Source organism: Rhinatrema bivittatum, chromosome 4, assembly GCF_901001135.1.
Source record: "Rhinatrema bivittatum chromosome 4, aRhiBiv1.1, whole genome shotgun sequence".
NCBI lineage: Eukaryota > Metazoa > Chordata > Amphibia > Gymnophiona > Rhinatrematidae > Rhinatrema > Rhinatrema bivittatum.
This window is the reverse complement of record NC_042618.1, coordinates 188,700,654-188,714,303: the sequence shown is the minus strand read 5'-3', so window position 1 is coordinate 188,714,303 and position 13,650 is coordinate 188,700,654. Positions and strand designations below refer to the sequence as shown.

Below are 13,650 nucleotides of genomic sequence, written 5' to 3'. Positions count from 1 at the left end.
CTTTACTTCTTGCAGCCCCTTGGCTGGCCCCATCCCTAGCTGGTCTTCGGGACCCCCAAAAGGATTGCTGCCTCCCGGAACCTAACTTCCGCACGGATGAAGAACCTTTGTTGGGACGAAAATGCCTCACCTCCCTAAAATGCGACGTGCTGGAAAAGACTTCCTGTTCTTCTTATCCTCAGGCAGCCCATTTCCTTTTGACTCTCCCAACTGCTTCATTAACTGCTCCAGATCTTCCCCAAAAAGCAGTTTCCCCTTAAAGAGAAGATTATAGAGTTCAGACTTGGACCACATGTCTGCTGACCAATTGCGTAACCACAGAAAACAACGGGCCAATACCGTCAACACCATACTCCTGGCCGAGGTCCTTATCAAATTATACAATGCATCTGCCACATATGCAATTCCAGCTTCTTACTGAACCGCCATTTGAGCATCTTCCTCTGAGTCTCCCACTTTCTCTTGAGACTTCTGCACCCATCGCAAACAGGTCCTCTGCATTAGACTACCACAGATGGCTGCACGTAGGCTTAAGGCCAAGACCTCAAGCACCCTTTTTAACTGGATCTCCAGCTTTCGATCCTGGACATTTTTCAGCGCAGCTGACCCCACCACCGAAATGGTGGTTTTCTTGTTGACTGCTGACACTGAGGCATCTACCTTGGGCAAAGTCAAGAGCTGTAAGACAACCTCAGTTAAGGGATATTACCTTGCCATCGCCCTTGCCACCTTTAGCCCAGTTTCTGGTGCATTCCACTCCTTGTCCACCAATTTCTTTGCCTTCTTAGGTAAAGGGAAAGCCGTGGGAGGACCCTGAAGACTGTCCAGAACCTCTACTCCTTCATCATCCGAATCCTCATATAGAACCTTCACTCCCAGCTCCTTCAAGATGTGAGGAATAAGCGGCTTCAACTATTCCTTATGGAAAAGACGGATCACTCTTCATCCCCCTCTGCAATAGGGAGCTCCTTAGACTCGGAAAAATCTCCAGACTTGTCCTGGTTCCCTCCTAGCTCGCGATCCACAGACTCATCCCCTGATTAACCCCAGGGTTCACATCTGCCCAATCCTCATTTAGATCGTCCAACTGTTCATCTGAGGCATCTGATTCCAAATCCCCATCTGGGTGATTGAGCCCTAATTGGCAGAGGAGGGTCCCCGAATGTCTAATTGGAGACCTTTTAGTCTTCTTAGGATTGGGCTGTCCTTTTTGGGTTAGAAACTATTTAGTCCCTTCACCCCTTCTGGCCAAAAGGGCTTTGTGCATGAGCAAAACAAACTCTTTGGAGAATTCTTCTCCCTTACTGTCTTCCACCTCAGGCAAGTTCAAAAAGTTTCCACCCTCTGATCTTCAGCTCCGGCCTGCATCACCAGAAAGAGGGGAAGGGGAATCCTGAGCTGGCCCCTGCATCATGGCCTGTGCAGTCTAATTCTTGCCACAAAATCTTCCCCAGAGGCCCCCATTATAAGGCTCTGTGAACGGGTAGCCCTCCTGTTGGATGACTGTCCTGACAAGGTTCCTTTCCTCCCCACGGCACAGTCTGAACAACACACGGCCTTGTTAAGCCGCCATCAAGTGTTGCCGCAAGCTCTGCAACTTTTGGTGCGTTCCGACATCGGCGCCATGAGGGGGAGGGGGAAACACGCGGCACGGTCTGTCTCCCGCCATGGCAACTCTCCAAACACGGTGGGCCGAGTTCCCTGGGAAAAAATACCCAAAACGGCAGCCTAGCACTGAAAAAACTCCTGTCCCCGGCCCAGCGGCCTGCGACTAAACACCCGGTCGCGGGTCTACTGGAAGCACCTGCTTTCTCTCTAGTCTGCCTTATTTATTTTTTAAAGGTACAGGCAGCACAGCAGTCCAGCTAACAAAAAACAAATAAGAATAAAATATTTTCCTGCTGGTGGGTGGTGGCTGAATCCTCAGGGAAGGAGCCTTTAGGGAAAGGAGGGAACCAGGAGCCCTGTCTTTCTTAACCCTGGATGTTGCGGGCTAAAGCAGCACAGTGATCACCATTCCACGCTCACCCGGCTCATCCTGAGGGATGGCCCACAAAGGAACCTAGCACCTTAGGCAGCTCTTCTTTTCTTCTTCAATTACCCTAATCTACTTTTTTTTTTTTTTTTTTTTTTAACTATACATGCAGGTTTGCATCTCTCCATCTGCTGGAGACAGAGAAATACAAAGGGTCTGCAGGTGGCACTTTTATTAAGTAGCAGTGCCTGAAAAGTTTTTAGTTCTCTGCCTCCATCTGCTGGTAGGGATGCAAAATGCACTTGTCTGGACTGATCTGGGGTATGAACAGGAATGTCCTATTTCTCTTTATTTTATAACTTACACCTCCTCCACAGTAGAAGTAAACTTACGCGGAAGCTGATCTGGATGTGCACCCAGGTGCATAATTATTTATGTGCACATTTCTGGTTCATGCCTCAAAGCGCCTACACCCTGCCCAGACCACACCTCTTTTAAAAAACTTTGCAGATGTGCGCACTGCGGGAGATACATGCGTATACCTGCTTGGCGCACACAAACCCAACTTATTCACACATCCCCTAATTACTGAGGTACTGGGCTTTTAAAATGTGACTTTTAAAATGTACTTACGCATGTAAAACCTATTGACAATTCAATAGCATATATTGTAGCAGTTTTCAAAAGCCCACTTACATACATAAAGTGCATTTATGGGCGTAAAACCCAATTTCAAGTATGTAAATCCTTTTGAAAATTACCCCCTACATGCATGTACTTTATACATTTCTTGCCTCCACATTTAAATCGGAGTTATTACATGTACAAGTTATATTTTCTTACACACCTAGAATATACGTGCAAATATTTATAAAATAAGTAGAGGAAGTATGCGCTTTCTTGCATGGGAAATATTTGCGCATACTAAAACATACGTGCGTACTTTTGGAGCAGAACCATGTGTGTATTTTATGAACTGTGCAGCTCCACAAGTCCACCTATGTGTGTAAATGTTCTACCATGGATAGGTTTGAAAGTTGGGCTCCCTGCTTATGTGCTCACAACCAGAGGCAGGCACCAAATCACCCAGGCACCTAAAGCTTGACACCTGTTGCCCTCCTGCTGCTCCAGTGCCCCAAGATAAACTACTACAGTAGTCCAGGCCCAAGCAGAGGCACCACATTCAAGGGCTGCCCCTCTCACCTCCCCCCCCCCTTCCTGGGGTGATCTAGAGAGACTGGAAGGAATGGAGCGAAGCAGAGAGGGAGAGAGAGACAGAGAAAGAGAAAGGGAGAGTAAAGAAAAGCAAAAATATATGAAAATTAGGAATACCTCTGTACCCCAAATCCAAAAAAGACCAATAATTAAGAAAGAAAACACAGATTTTTCTGGCTCCAAAAGAATTTGGCTGGTGGCTAAATTTAATATGTTGCCAACCTCCCCCCAAGCTTTTTTTTTTTCCCCATGTGATGCCTCTAAAAAAGACAAGCACGATTTTTTTACAACATCCTTCTGCCACAGTGGCAACAAGGTCATTAGTTCACAAAGTCATATGGAGATTTTGGCCAAAATTGCTGTGGATTAACAAGTAATTCACTAAAGCAGAAGATTAATCCGGCATCCCATCCTCAGCAGGAAACATCAGGGCAAACAATCTCGAGGCTGTTTTCTGATGCTGATAACGACAATTCCTGCTGTCTTCCATTAAAAAAAATCACTTTGCAGCTGTCGCACTTTCCAATTAATTACCCCCACAGCACATCAATCTGCAGCCAGCAAGGCATAAGGCTTCGGAAAACAAAAATGATCATTTAAAACAAAATGCCTTTTGAGAATCATTTTGTTGAAATTAAAATTCAGTGATCGCAGGGTGTGGCTTATTACAGAATGATCATTTTTACTGAACACTTATCAAAAAGGGCTTGAGTTTTAGCACTTATCAGTAGGAGAGACCCATTTAGTTCAAACACTGAGTAAGAGTAGAATGAAATACCTTCCCAGACAACTTTAGATTTTCAAATCACTGGGGCTGAGCTCCAGCTGGAAAGATGTATAATAATATAACAACCCTATTTGTGTTGCTATACTGTGCTTTTAGCCAGAGCACTTATACAAAACAAATATGCCAATAACTACAAAGTTACAACAAAGAAGATCACCTAGCATTTAAGTTCAATACCAGGAGGTTGCACAGAGGCCGTTCAGGACATGAGATTGAGATGTTGGGAGTTTTACCACTACCAACAAGATATTCCAAACGAACAATCACCCTTAATATCATTCAAGGAAATGATATGTAGAAGGGCCAGGAGCAGGACCACATAAAACAAACAGAAATAAGATTGGGAGTTAAGTAAACCTCAATCAATTTTCAGAAAAGTGTGTTTGTGAGGAGCTAACTATATTTAAAGCCATTAAAGCAATAGGGCCAGATGGAACACATCTGAGATACTAAGGGAACTTACAAAAGTTCTGGCAGCTTCACTAGATGATCTTTTCAAAGCTTCTTTAGAGGCAGGAGTAGTTCAGAGAACTGAAAGCCAAAGGATATGGCTCCTATTCATAAAAGTGGATGTAAGGAGGAACTACGGTGTAGTTAGTCTGACCTCCGTGCTAAGCAAATTAATGGACTTGTTGCTAAAACAAGAGGGTAGCACAGTTTCTGAAATCCAATGGATTGCAAGATCTGAGGCAGCATGGTTTTACCAGTGGTAGCTCTTGTCAGGCAGATCTGATCAATTTCTTTGATTGGGTAACTAGAGTGTGTAATGTATTTGGATTTCAGTATGGTCTTTTATATGTTTTCACATAGGCGACTTATAAATAACTTGAGCATCCTTGGAATGGGCCCTCGAAAAACTGGTTGAGTGGAAGGTGACAAAGAATAGTGGTAAATGGAATTCACGCTGAGGAGGAGGGTATTAGTAGAGGTGTGCTTTAGGGATTGGCCCTTGAACCAGTTCTTTTCAACATTTTCATGAGAAACACTGCAGAAGAATTGTCAGAAAAAGGTTTGTCTTTTTCGCCGATGATACCAAAATCTGCAACATGGTAGTCAGAGTTATGCATTTAGGATGCAAAAACCCAAGGGAGAGGTAAAGCATTGGCGGTGAAATTCTTCTAAGCAGAAAAGAACAGCGGGATCCAGAGGTGGTCATACCTGATGATCTTAAGGTGGCAAAACAGGTGGATAAAGCAACAGCAAAAGCAATGTGGATGTTTGATTGCCTATGGAGATAAATGGTCAGCAGAAAAAGGGAGGTGATATTGCCCCTTATAGCTCCCTGGTGAGACCTCACTTGGAATACTGTGTACAGTTCTGGAGACCGCACCTTCAAAAGGATATAAACAGGATGGAGTCAATCCAGAGGGTGGCTACTAAAATGGTCAGTGGTCTTTCTTCTAAAGCATATGGGGTTAGGCTTAAAGATCTAAACCTGTATACCCCAAAAGAACAGTGAGATAGGGGAGATATACTAGAGATGGCAGAAAAAGACCATATGGTCTATTTAATCTGAACTGATTCAGTTTTACAATTACCATCACTTCCTTAGAAATTCCTGTATTTATCTCATTCTTTCTTGAATTCAGATACCATTTTTGTCTCCACCACTTCCACTGGGAGGCCATTTTTCAAGGCAATCCAAGTGAAATGAAAGAATAGGGAGAGCACCCTCAGCCAAACAGTTCATACTCTTTTGTGCCCAAGTCAGGATGCATAGCACCAAAGTATGTAGTAATTAGCTGTATATCCAAGAGAGTTTACCCTGTGATTTAACTAGAAATGCCATATCCAAATGACCATGCTTGCAAGATTGTGCTCAAGTTAGGATGCACAGCACCAATCTTGCATGCAAAGCCATTTTCGTCACAATCCTCCTTACTCCTGTTTTAAAGCATTTTTCTGCATTAGTGTGGATTTTCAGGATCTCTCACATTTTAGCATGGTTTGTTTTTCATTTAGCGCACTTTTTTCTTGCTTACTCAATTTTCTTTCCATTAGCTTACTGCACCTCGCAGGGCTGTGTGTTTATACCACGCAAATTAGGTAAAACTCTGCGCTAAAATTTAACTCCTGTTTTAGTATGGGTTTTATTACATTGGCCCCAAAATGTAGCAGTGGGTTATATATCCCTGTGGATGTACTGCATTGTTTTTTGGGGTTTTTTGTGTAATTATTTTTATTAACAGTACATATAAACAAAAGGACAGAAACATAGCAGCCAGCCAGAGTCCAGAATCAAACCAGCAATATAAAAAACATTACACATGGGTAGATATACAACAGTTATGCATATAAAGAACCCATAAATAGCCATACAAGTCCCCCAAGCAACCTTACTGCATTGTTTTATAGTGCTGTCTTTCCTTAGGGGGTAAAATCTTTCTATAAATAATCCTTTTTATAAATCATTTCCATATTTCCACTTTAGTGCATAATCGAAATTGAAATCTGCTTTTGGACTGATCTACTCGGTGGGCACTCATTTATGCTGTCAAAGGAAAGGCGTGCAGATGTATTTCCCTGGTGAAACACAAGCATGTATGCCAAGTATTCAATAGGCTAAAACTCTGAACCGTGCATCCTTCTTCTACCCTCCAGATCTAAACCTCTTTCCCAGTCATACTCACTCAGGCAAAAGCCTCTTTAGAGTCCAATTTCAGATGTGGGCAAAAAAAAGTTAATAAAACCTGCAAGGCAGCTTGTTGGCAGAATTTTGAATCCATGCAGCACTGGCCCAAGGATTTAAATTTTCAGCATCAAAATACCCACAGAAAAAAGTTGTGCAAATAAAAAAAATATATTATATATATATATGGCTATTTATGGGTTCTTTATATGCATAACTGTTGTATATCTACCCATGTGTAATGTTTTTTATATTGCTGGTTTGATTCTGGACTCTGGCTAGCTGCTATGTTTCTGTCCTTTTGTTTATATGTACTGTTAATAAAAATAATACATATATATCTATCCAAAAACAGCTGTAGAACTTTTGTCCAAAAGTGCTCAGTTTAAGAAGTGGATCAAGTTTAACTGTACTTTTATTGTGCAAGCATTTTTCTTGTACAATATTTTTGGTGGGATTTTTTCCCTTCTAAAAGTTGCAGAAATTAAGACTCTGGGCAAAAGATGTGCTATAAGGGATCTTCATTTTCAGTTTTTATACACAGAACAGGAGACAGACCTCAGAGTGATAGTGTTTTCTTTGCTGTCTTCAGATCATCAATGTGACAAGGTGGTGGCTAAAGCCAGAGGTATGTAGGGCTGCATAGAGAGAACAACCAGTAGAAAGAAAAAAAAAAGATGTGATAATGCCCTGTACAAGTCATTGGTGAGGGCTCACCTGGATTACCATATTTGGTTTTGGAGACTAGCTCAAAAAAGATAGAAACAGGTTGGAAGTGGTCTAGAGAAAGGCAAAGAAATGGTGTGGAGTCTTTAATGGAAGACTTATACGAGGAGACTGGAGGACCTAAATATGTATACCTTGGAGAAGAGGAGAGTCAGGGAGATAGGTTACAGACAAATACCTGAAATGTATAAATGATGAGGAAAAACCAAACTTTTTCCACTGGAAAGAAAGCTGTAGAACAAGGGCTCATGATCTGAAACTCCAAGGGGTCAGACTCAGGAACAAAACCAAGAAATATTTCTTCACAGAAAAGGTGGTGGGTGCATTGAATACCCTCCCAGAAGAGGTGATGAAGACAAGAACAGCAATAGACTTCAAAAGGGTGTGAGATAAATATAGAGGATCCCTAATGGCAAGAGAAAATGAAGAAAAGGGATAACCATTGGCTAACTTTAGAGAAAACATTTCTGAATGGGGGTACATAAACAAAAGAAATGCCATACTGGGTCACACCAAGGGTTCATCAAGCCCAGTATCCTGAAGTAACTGACGGAGCAGCAGTTACTACACAAGCAACTTGCTAGGCAAACTGGATAGGCCATTTAGGTCTTTATCTGCTATCATATACTATATATTCCTATGTTATTTTATTTTTTCTGGGAATTTCTCATTCAATGGCAGAATATCAGTCGAAAAATAAAGAATCTTTTTTTTTCCACTGATTTTCTCTCATTTTTGTTTGTTATAACAAACACTGAGAAATTCCCAGGAAAGATAAAATAAAAACTGAAAATGAAGGTACCTAGGGATAGTCAATTGTAAAGGAAAATTGGTTCTTACCTGGTAATTTTCATTCCTGAAGTACTACAGCGAGGTGAGGTTTTAGTGGTGGTCTAGGGTTTGGGGGCAGTTTTACATGCACAGTCAGAGGTATGAACAGCACAGTACACACCAGTGAAGCTTTGATGTGATTTAGAGTGAGGAAAGGAACACAAAGATGAAATTTGTACAATGAACTCTCACCCTAGCTTGATGCACTCTTTACGTAGTTGCTATCAAAATATCGCAAATCCAGGTTCGGGCATATCGCACAGGAAAAAAGGTGTAATTATTTCCGGCGTTAAAACATGCAATAACATGCATTACGCTATCGCACGCAACGTTAAACACCTAGCATTTTCATAAACTCCGCCCAAAATCCTCGCCTTTGTCTACATTTTGAAAATTTGCATACGCATCTCGCGATGCATTATGGCATTATCGCATGCCTTAGGGCCCCAACACCCACGATAAGGCCCTAACGCGATTTGGTGAATGACCCTATTAGTCTCAATCTGCTGGTAGGGAGGCAGAATCCAGGAGTCTGGACTGATCTGGGGTATGAACAGGAACTTAAGAACTAAAACCTAGATATTACCTCTTAAAATACTGAATTCTATACATATTTACTTGTTTACCTGCTGGTGGTGCATGGCAAGAGTTAACAGTGTAATGATGAGAGAATTGCAATATCTCCTGGGTCATCTACACACTCTCCTGCTTGTGACATTGCCCTTACGTGGAATTAAGTATCTGCATAAACAATACAGATTTATTTAAAATCCATCCATAATAGATGGTAAAATAATCGGTATTAACTAGATAATAAGCTGTGTTAAACACATCTCCACAAATGCAGATTGGAAACTGCATGCATCTCCTACTCACCGTAAATGGTCCCTAAATATTCTTCTCCATTCCCATCACTCACCTGTCCACCTGCTCTTTGCTCATCAACGCAAACGTGAAACATTCAGTTACTCCATTCACAGCAAGAAGCAGGACATACAAACTATAGCAGCGTAAAAGACTGGGACCTAAGGAAGCAATGAAAAGCAGCATGATTTTGCATTAGCTCCTATAGTTGCCCTTACATCAAGGCTCAATTTTCAGAGCAGCTTGCAAAGAAAGCTCTTGACAATAAAAGATGTGTGCAACAAAGTTCAAAGACAACAGTCTTAGCAAAAAACGGAAAAGAGATGGATTGCTTCACCAAATGAATGACGGGTTGGCTGGACAATGAACCTTCTAGCAACCTTACCTTGAACATGAAGCATCTGTCGATTGGTACTGGAATCAGCCACTGTTCTAGTAATGTCAGTTTATCTCATGCCCTTAGGGAATGGGCACAAAGGATCTGCTTCACAGTTTGGGGCACAAAATAAATTCTCCCCATAACAGTAGGAACAGAAAAGATAATTTGGTGGCACACTCTCCGTTAGTCTCCCGTAAAACTACTGCAACCAAAACTTTAACACGCTTGAACCTAATTAGCTCTGGGAAGGTCAAATAAGTCCTCCCTTCCCAGAGAGATGAGTTTCCTTCCACCCACATCTTAACCCTACTGGCCTCTAATGAAACTAAACCGATTCTACAATTTCTGGCTATCACATTCCTTTCAGGCTGCTTATAGAGGCCATACAGAGACCCTTCTGATCAGTTCACTCTCGTACACAGCCCTAAACATGGTCTGATTTATTGGAATGTCAAACTAATGGTGACTCCTGTGAAAAGGATAAAAGAAACACTTATCAAAACATGTGGTTACAGAAAGAGCAGGGAGTCTTGTTCCAGTCAAAACTAATCTGGAGTATTTAGAATGCAATAACATTCTCCCCAACAGCAGACTAATGCATGCAAAAATAACTGCATGCCAACAGATATACCTAGAAACAAACAATTTAAATCTGATTAATCATGCTCTGTCCTTCCTCGCCCATATACCACCACTCAGAACCAGGTGGCAGTTGGGATGGGACTGGGAAGGGCATTGTTTTACTTGTTAAAAAACGTTATGACACCTTTTATTAGGAAAACCAAAAAGATGATGCTGGAACGCAAGAGACCCCTAGAACCGGGCACTGGTAATTAAAAAGTCCACCTGCTTAAAGCTCAGAGCAAACAGAATACGAATCAAACAAGGAAATGCAGCTGCACCTGCCACACTTTTTGAGACAAAGCAAATTTTCAACATACCTGATCCCGAACTGAGCATGGCCCCCCCATAAGTGTCCAGAGCCAGCTGAGAGTAGGCGTAGCCAAAAACGGTAATGGTCAATCCAATCAGAAGCACCAACTTCAAGAGGGACTCCAGAACCGTCGCTGCTATGGCCACATCTTCCTGCAAAAGACATGCACCTCATCTGAGCAAAGATGTTCCCCTGGAGGCCCCTGCATCTCACATCGTGCTATCTCCCTCCTCTGCCCCTCTCCTGCTTCCCGGCACCTTCCTTCTTACCCCACCGCCTTCACCTTCCCTTCTCTTGCACTTTTACTCCTCACCGCCACTTTCCTTATCTCTCTCTTCTCTCACCTTTTAACACTTCTTTCAACCACTGTCCTCCATTCCCTTCCCCCATCTCTCTTACCGTTGTCCATCTTTATTTTCATTTTTTAAATTTAATATCCTACCTTTCATAACTGGTCAGCCACTTCAAACCTGAAATACCTACAGAACCCGAATGTATTTCCCTATCCCCAGAAGGCTTACAATCTAAATCTGTACTTCTTTGCTTTTTAATTTGATTTATATTCCACCTTTCAGCCTCTTCAAAGTGGATTGCATTCAGGTACTCCTGAGGCAATGGAGGATGAACATCATAACATAAGAACATGCCATGCTGGGTCAGACCAAGAGTCCATCAAGCCCAGCATCCTGTTTCCAACAGTGGCCAAACCAGGCCACAAGAACCTGGCAATTACCCAAACACTAAGAAGATCCCATGCTACTGATGCAATTAATAGCAGTGGCTATTCCCTAAGTAAACTTGATTAATAGCTGTTAATGGACTGCTCCTCCAAGAACGTATCCACACCTTTTTTGAACCCAGCTACACTAACTGCACTAACCACATCCTCTGGCAACAAATTCCAGAGCTTTATTGTGCGTTGAGTGAAAAAGAATTTTCTCTGATTAGTCTTAAATGTGCTACTTGCTAACTTCATGGAGTGCCCCCTAGTCTTTCTATTATTCGAAAGTGTAAATAACCGATTCACATCTACTCGTTCAATCTCTTCAGTATCTTTTCTGTGCTGAGGAGGAATCTGAACTCAGCACAGTTGTTTGTTTTTTTTTACTAAGTCCAAAATGGAGCTTTATATTAAGGAATTACCATTTTTCTTTGCCAAGCATTCCAGTATATTTCTTATCAATCTTCAGCTTAAAGCCTACTCTCAATTCTAGACCTTTTTTCCCCACTTTTTTTTTTTTTGGTGTGAATTATTTTTTGGTGTGAATTATTTTCATTTTTTCCTGTTTTTTACTTCTCACCTCAACAATATCTGTAATACCTGTACTGCATAAAGGAAAACTGATTCTTACCTGCTAATTTTCATTCCTGTAATACCACAGATCAGTCCAGTCAAGTGGGTTTATGCATCCCTACCAGCAGATGGAGGCAGAGAACAAAACTTTGAGGCACTGCTACATAACAGAGCATGCCACCTGCAGTCCCTCAATATTGACCTGTACCCAAGCCAAGACTATATAGAATTCTCTCCCCACCGGTCAATCTGGAAAAACCTCAGGGTTGGACTCCCCTGAACTGGAGAACTTATGCAAACCGCAAGGCCCCAACATGCCCTGCCAACTAGGGAAACTGAAAAAACAACTTAACTGTTGCAGCGGCAATATCAAAACAATACCATACATCTGAGTACCAGGAAGGTCAGTCTTTCGGTAACAATACTGGGGCGGGCCTCTGGACTGATCTGTGGTATTACAGGAACAAAAATTAGCAGGTAAGAACCAAATTTTCCTTTCCTGAACATACCCAGATCAGTCCAGTCAAATGGGATGTAGCAAAGCAAACCTATAACCGGGTGGGAATCCGAAAGACCCGCTCTCAAAACACTTTCACCAAAAACTGTAACCTCCGGCGCCCGAACATCCAAATTGTAATGCCTGGTAAAAGTAGAGAGGACCACACCGTGGCCCTACATATTTCCTGCGGAGACACCAACTGACACTCAGCCCAAGAGGTAGCCTGTCCTCTAGCAGAGTGTGCTTTAAAGCCACTAGGGACCACATGACCCTTAGCAATACAGGCCGTAGAAACAGCCTCTTTCAACCATCAGGCCAAAGTAGCTTTCAACACCTTATCTCCTTTCTTTGCTCCCCTGATGGTCCAGCTTTCTGAAAGAACTGGTGACTTTCAAGTACCGCAAGAGCGCACGTCGAAAATCTAAAAAGTGAAGATCTCTACTCAAAGCCGCATCTCTGGATCAATCTGGAAAACCCGGCAGCTCCACTGTCTGATTCACATGGAAGGCAGAGACCACCTTTGGCAAAAAAAAAGGCACAATACTCAGAGACACTTTGTTGGAGGAAATGCATAAGAAAGGGTCACAACAACAGAATGTTTGAAGCTCCAAAATATGTCTGGCCGAGCAGATTGCAACCAGAAAAACCGTCTTTAACGTAAGATCCTTCAAGGAAGCCCGACCCAAAGGTTCAAAGGGAGGTTCACAGAGAACTCGCAGGACCAGGTTAAGACTCCAGTCTGGGCAGAACTTGCGAAGCGGAGGCTTCAAATGCTTCACTCCCTTGAAGAAACGAATTACATCCGGATGAGCCACCAAGGGCCTGTCCTCCACCTTGCCCCTGAGAAGCCAGTGCCGAAACCTGGACTTGGAGCGAACTATAAGCCAGGCCCTTGGACAGTCTGTGTTGCAGAAAGGACACAATCTGTGGGATAGAAGCCAGCAGAAGATCCACCCTATGTTGACCACACCAAGATTCAAAAAGCTTCCACACTCTAACATAAGCCATGGAAGTGAAAAGCCTTCTAGTCTGAAGAAGGGGTAGAAATAACTGGCTCAGAATATCCTTTCATATGCATTCGCTGCCTCTCAAAAGCCAAGCTGCGAGACAAAAGTGATCCTTCCGATCCAAAAATATGGGACCCTGGTGCAGTAACCCCATAAGGTGTGCCAGCCAAAAAGAGAACCATCCACCGCCAGATGCACCAAGTCTGCAAACCACGGACAATGCGGCCACTCTGGCACGACCAGAACCACTGTCCCTGGATGCATTTCTATGTGACGAAGCACTCGACCTATGAGTGGCCTCAGAGGAAACACATACAGAAGAAGTTCCGGCAGCCAAGGACAACAAGAGCATCTAGGCCCACCAAACCGACTTCTCTTCTGCGGCTGAAGAACCTGTGCAACTTTGAGTTGGCCCTGGTTGCCATGAGATCCAGCTGAGGAACTCCCCATCTGGCACAATGTGGTTCCAGGCTTCTGGGGACAGCTCCCACTCCCCGGGGTCCAGTTGCT

General features: G+C 42.8%; 1 protein-coding gene across 3 annotated transcripts in view; it reads right to left on the bottom strand.

Moving 5' to 3' along the window:
* Positions 1 to 13,650, bottom strand: part of RFT1 (RFT1 homolog) — a 79,634-nt gene that overhangs the window by 25,310 nt on the left and 40,674 nt on the right. For all 3 annotated transcript variants that reach the window (XM_029599413.1, XM_029599415.1, XM_029599416.1), the window contains 2 exons: positions 10,348 to 10,492; positions 9,083 to 9,188 (listed from right to left, as the gene is read on the bottom strand). In XM_029599413.1, the coding sequence (XP_029455273.1) occupies positions 9,083 to 9,188; positions 10,348 to 10,492 (251 nt within the window). The remainder of the gene's footprint in view (positions 1 to 9,082; positions 9,189 to 10,347; positions 10,493 to 13,650) is intronic.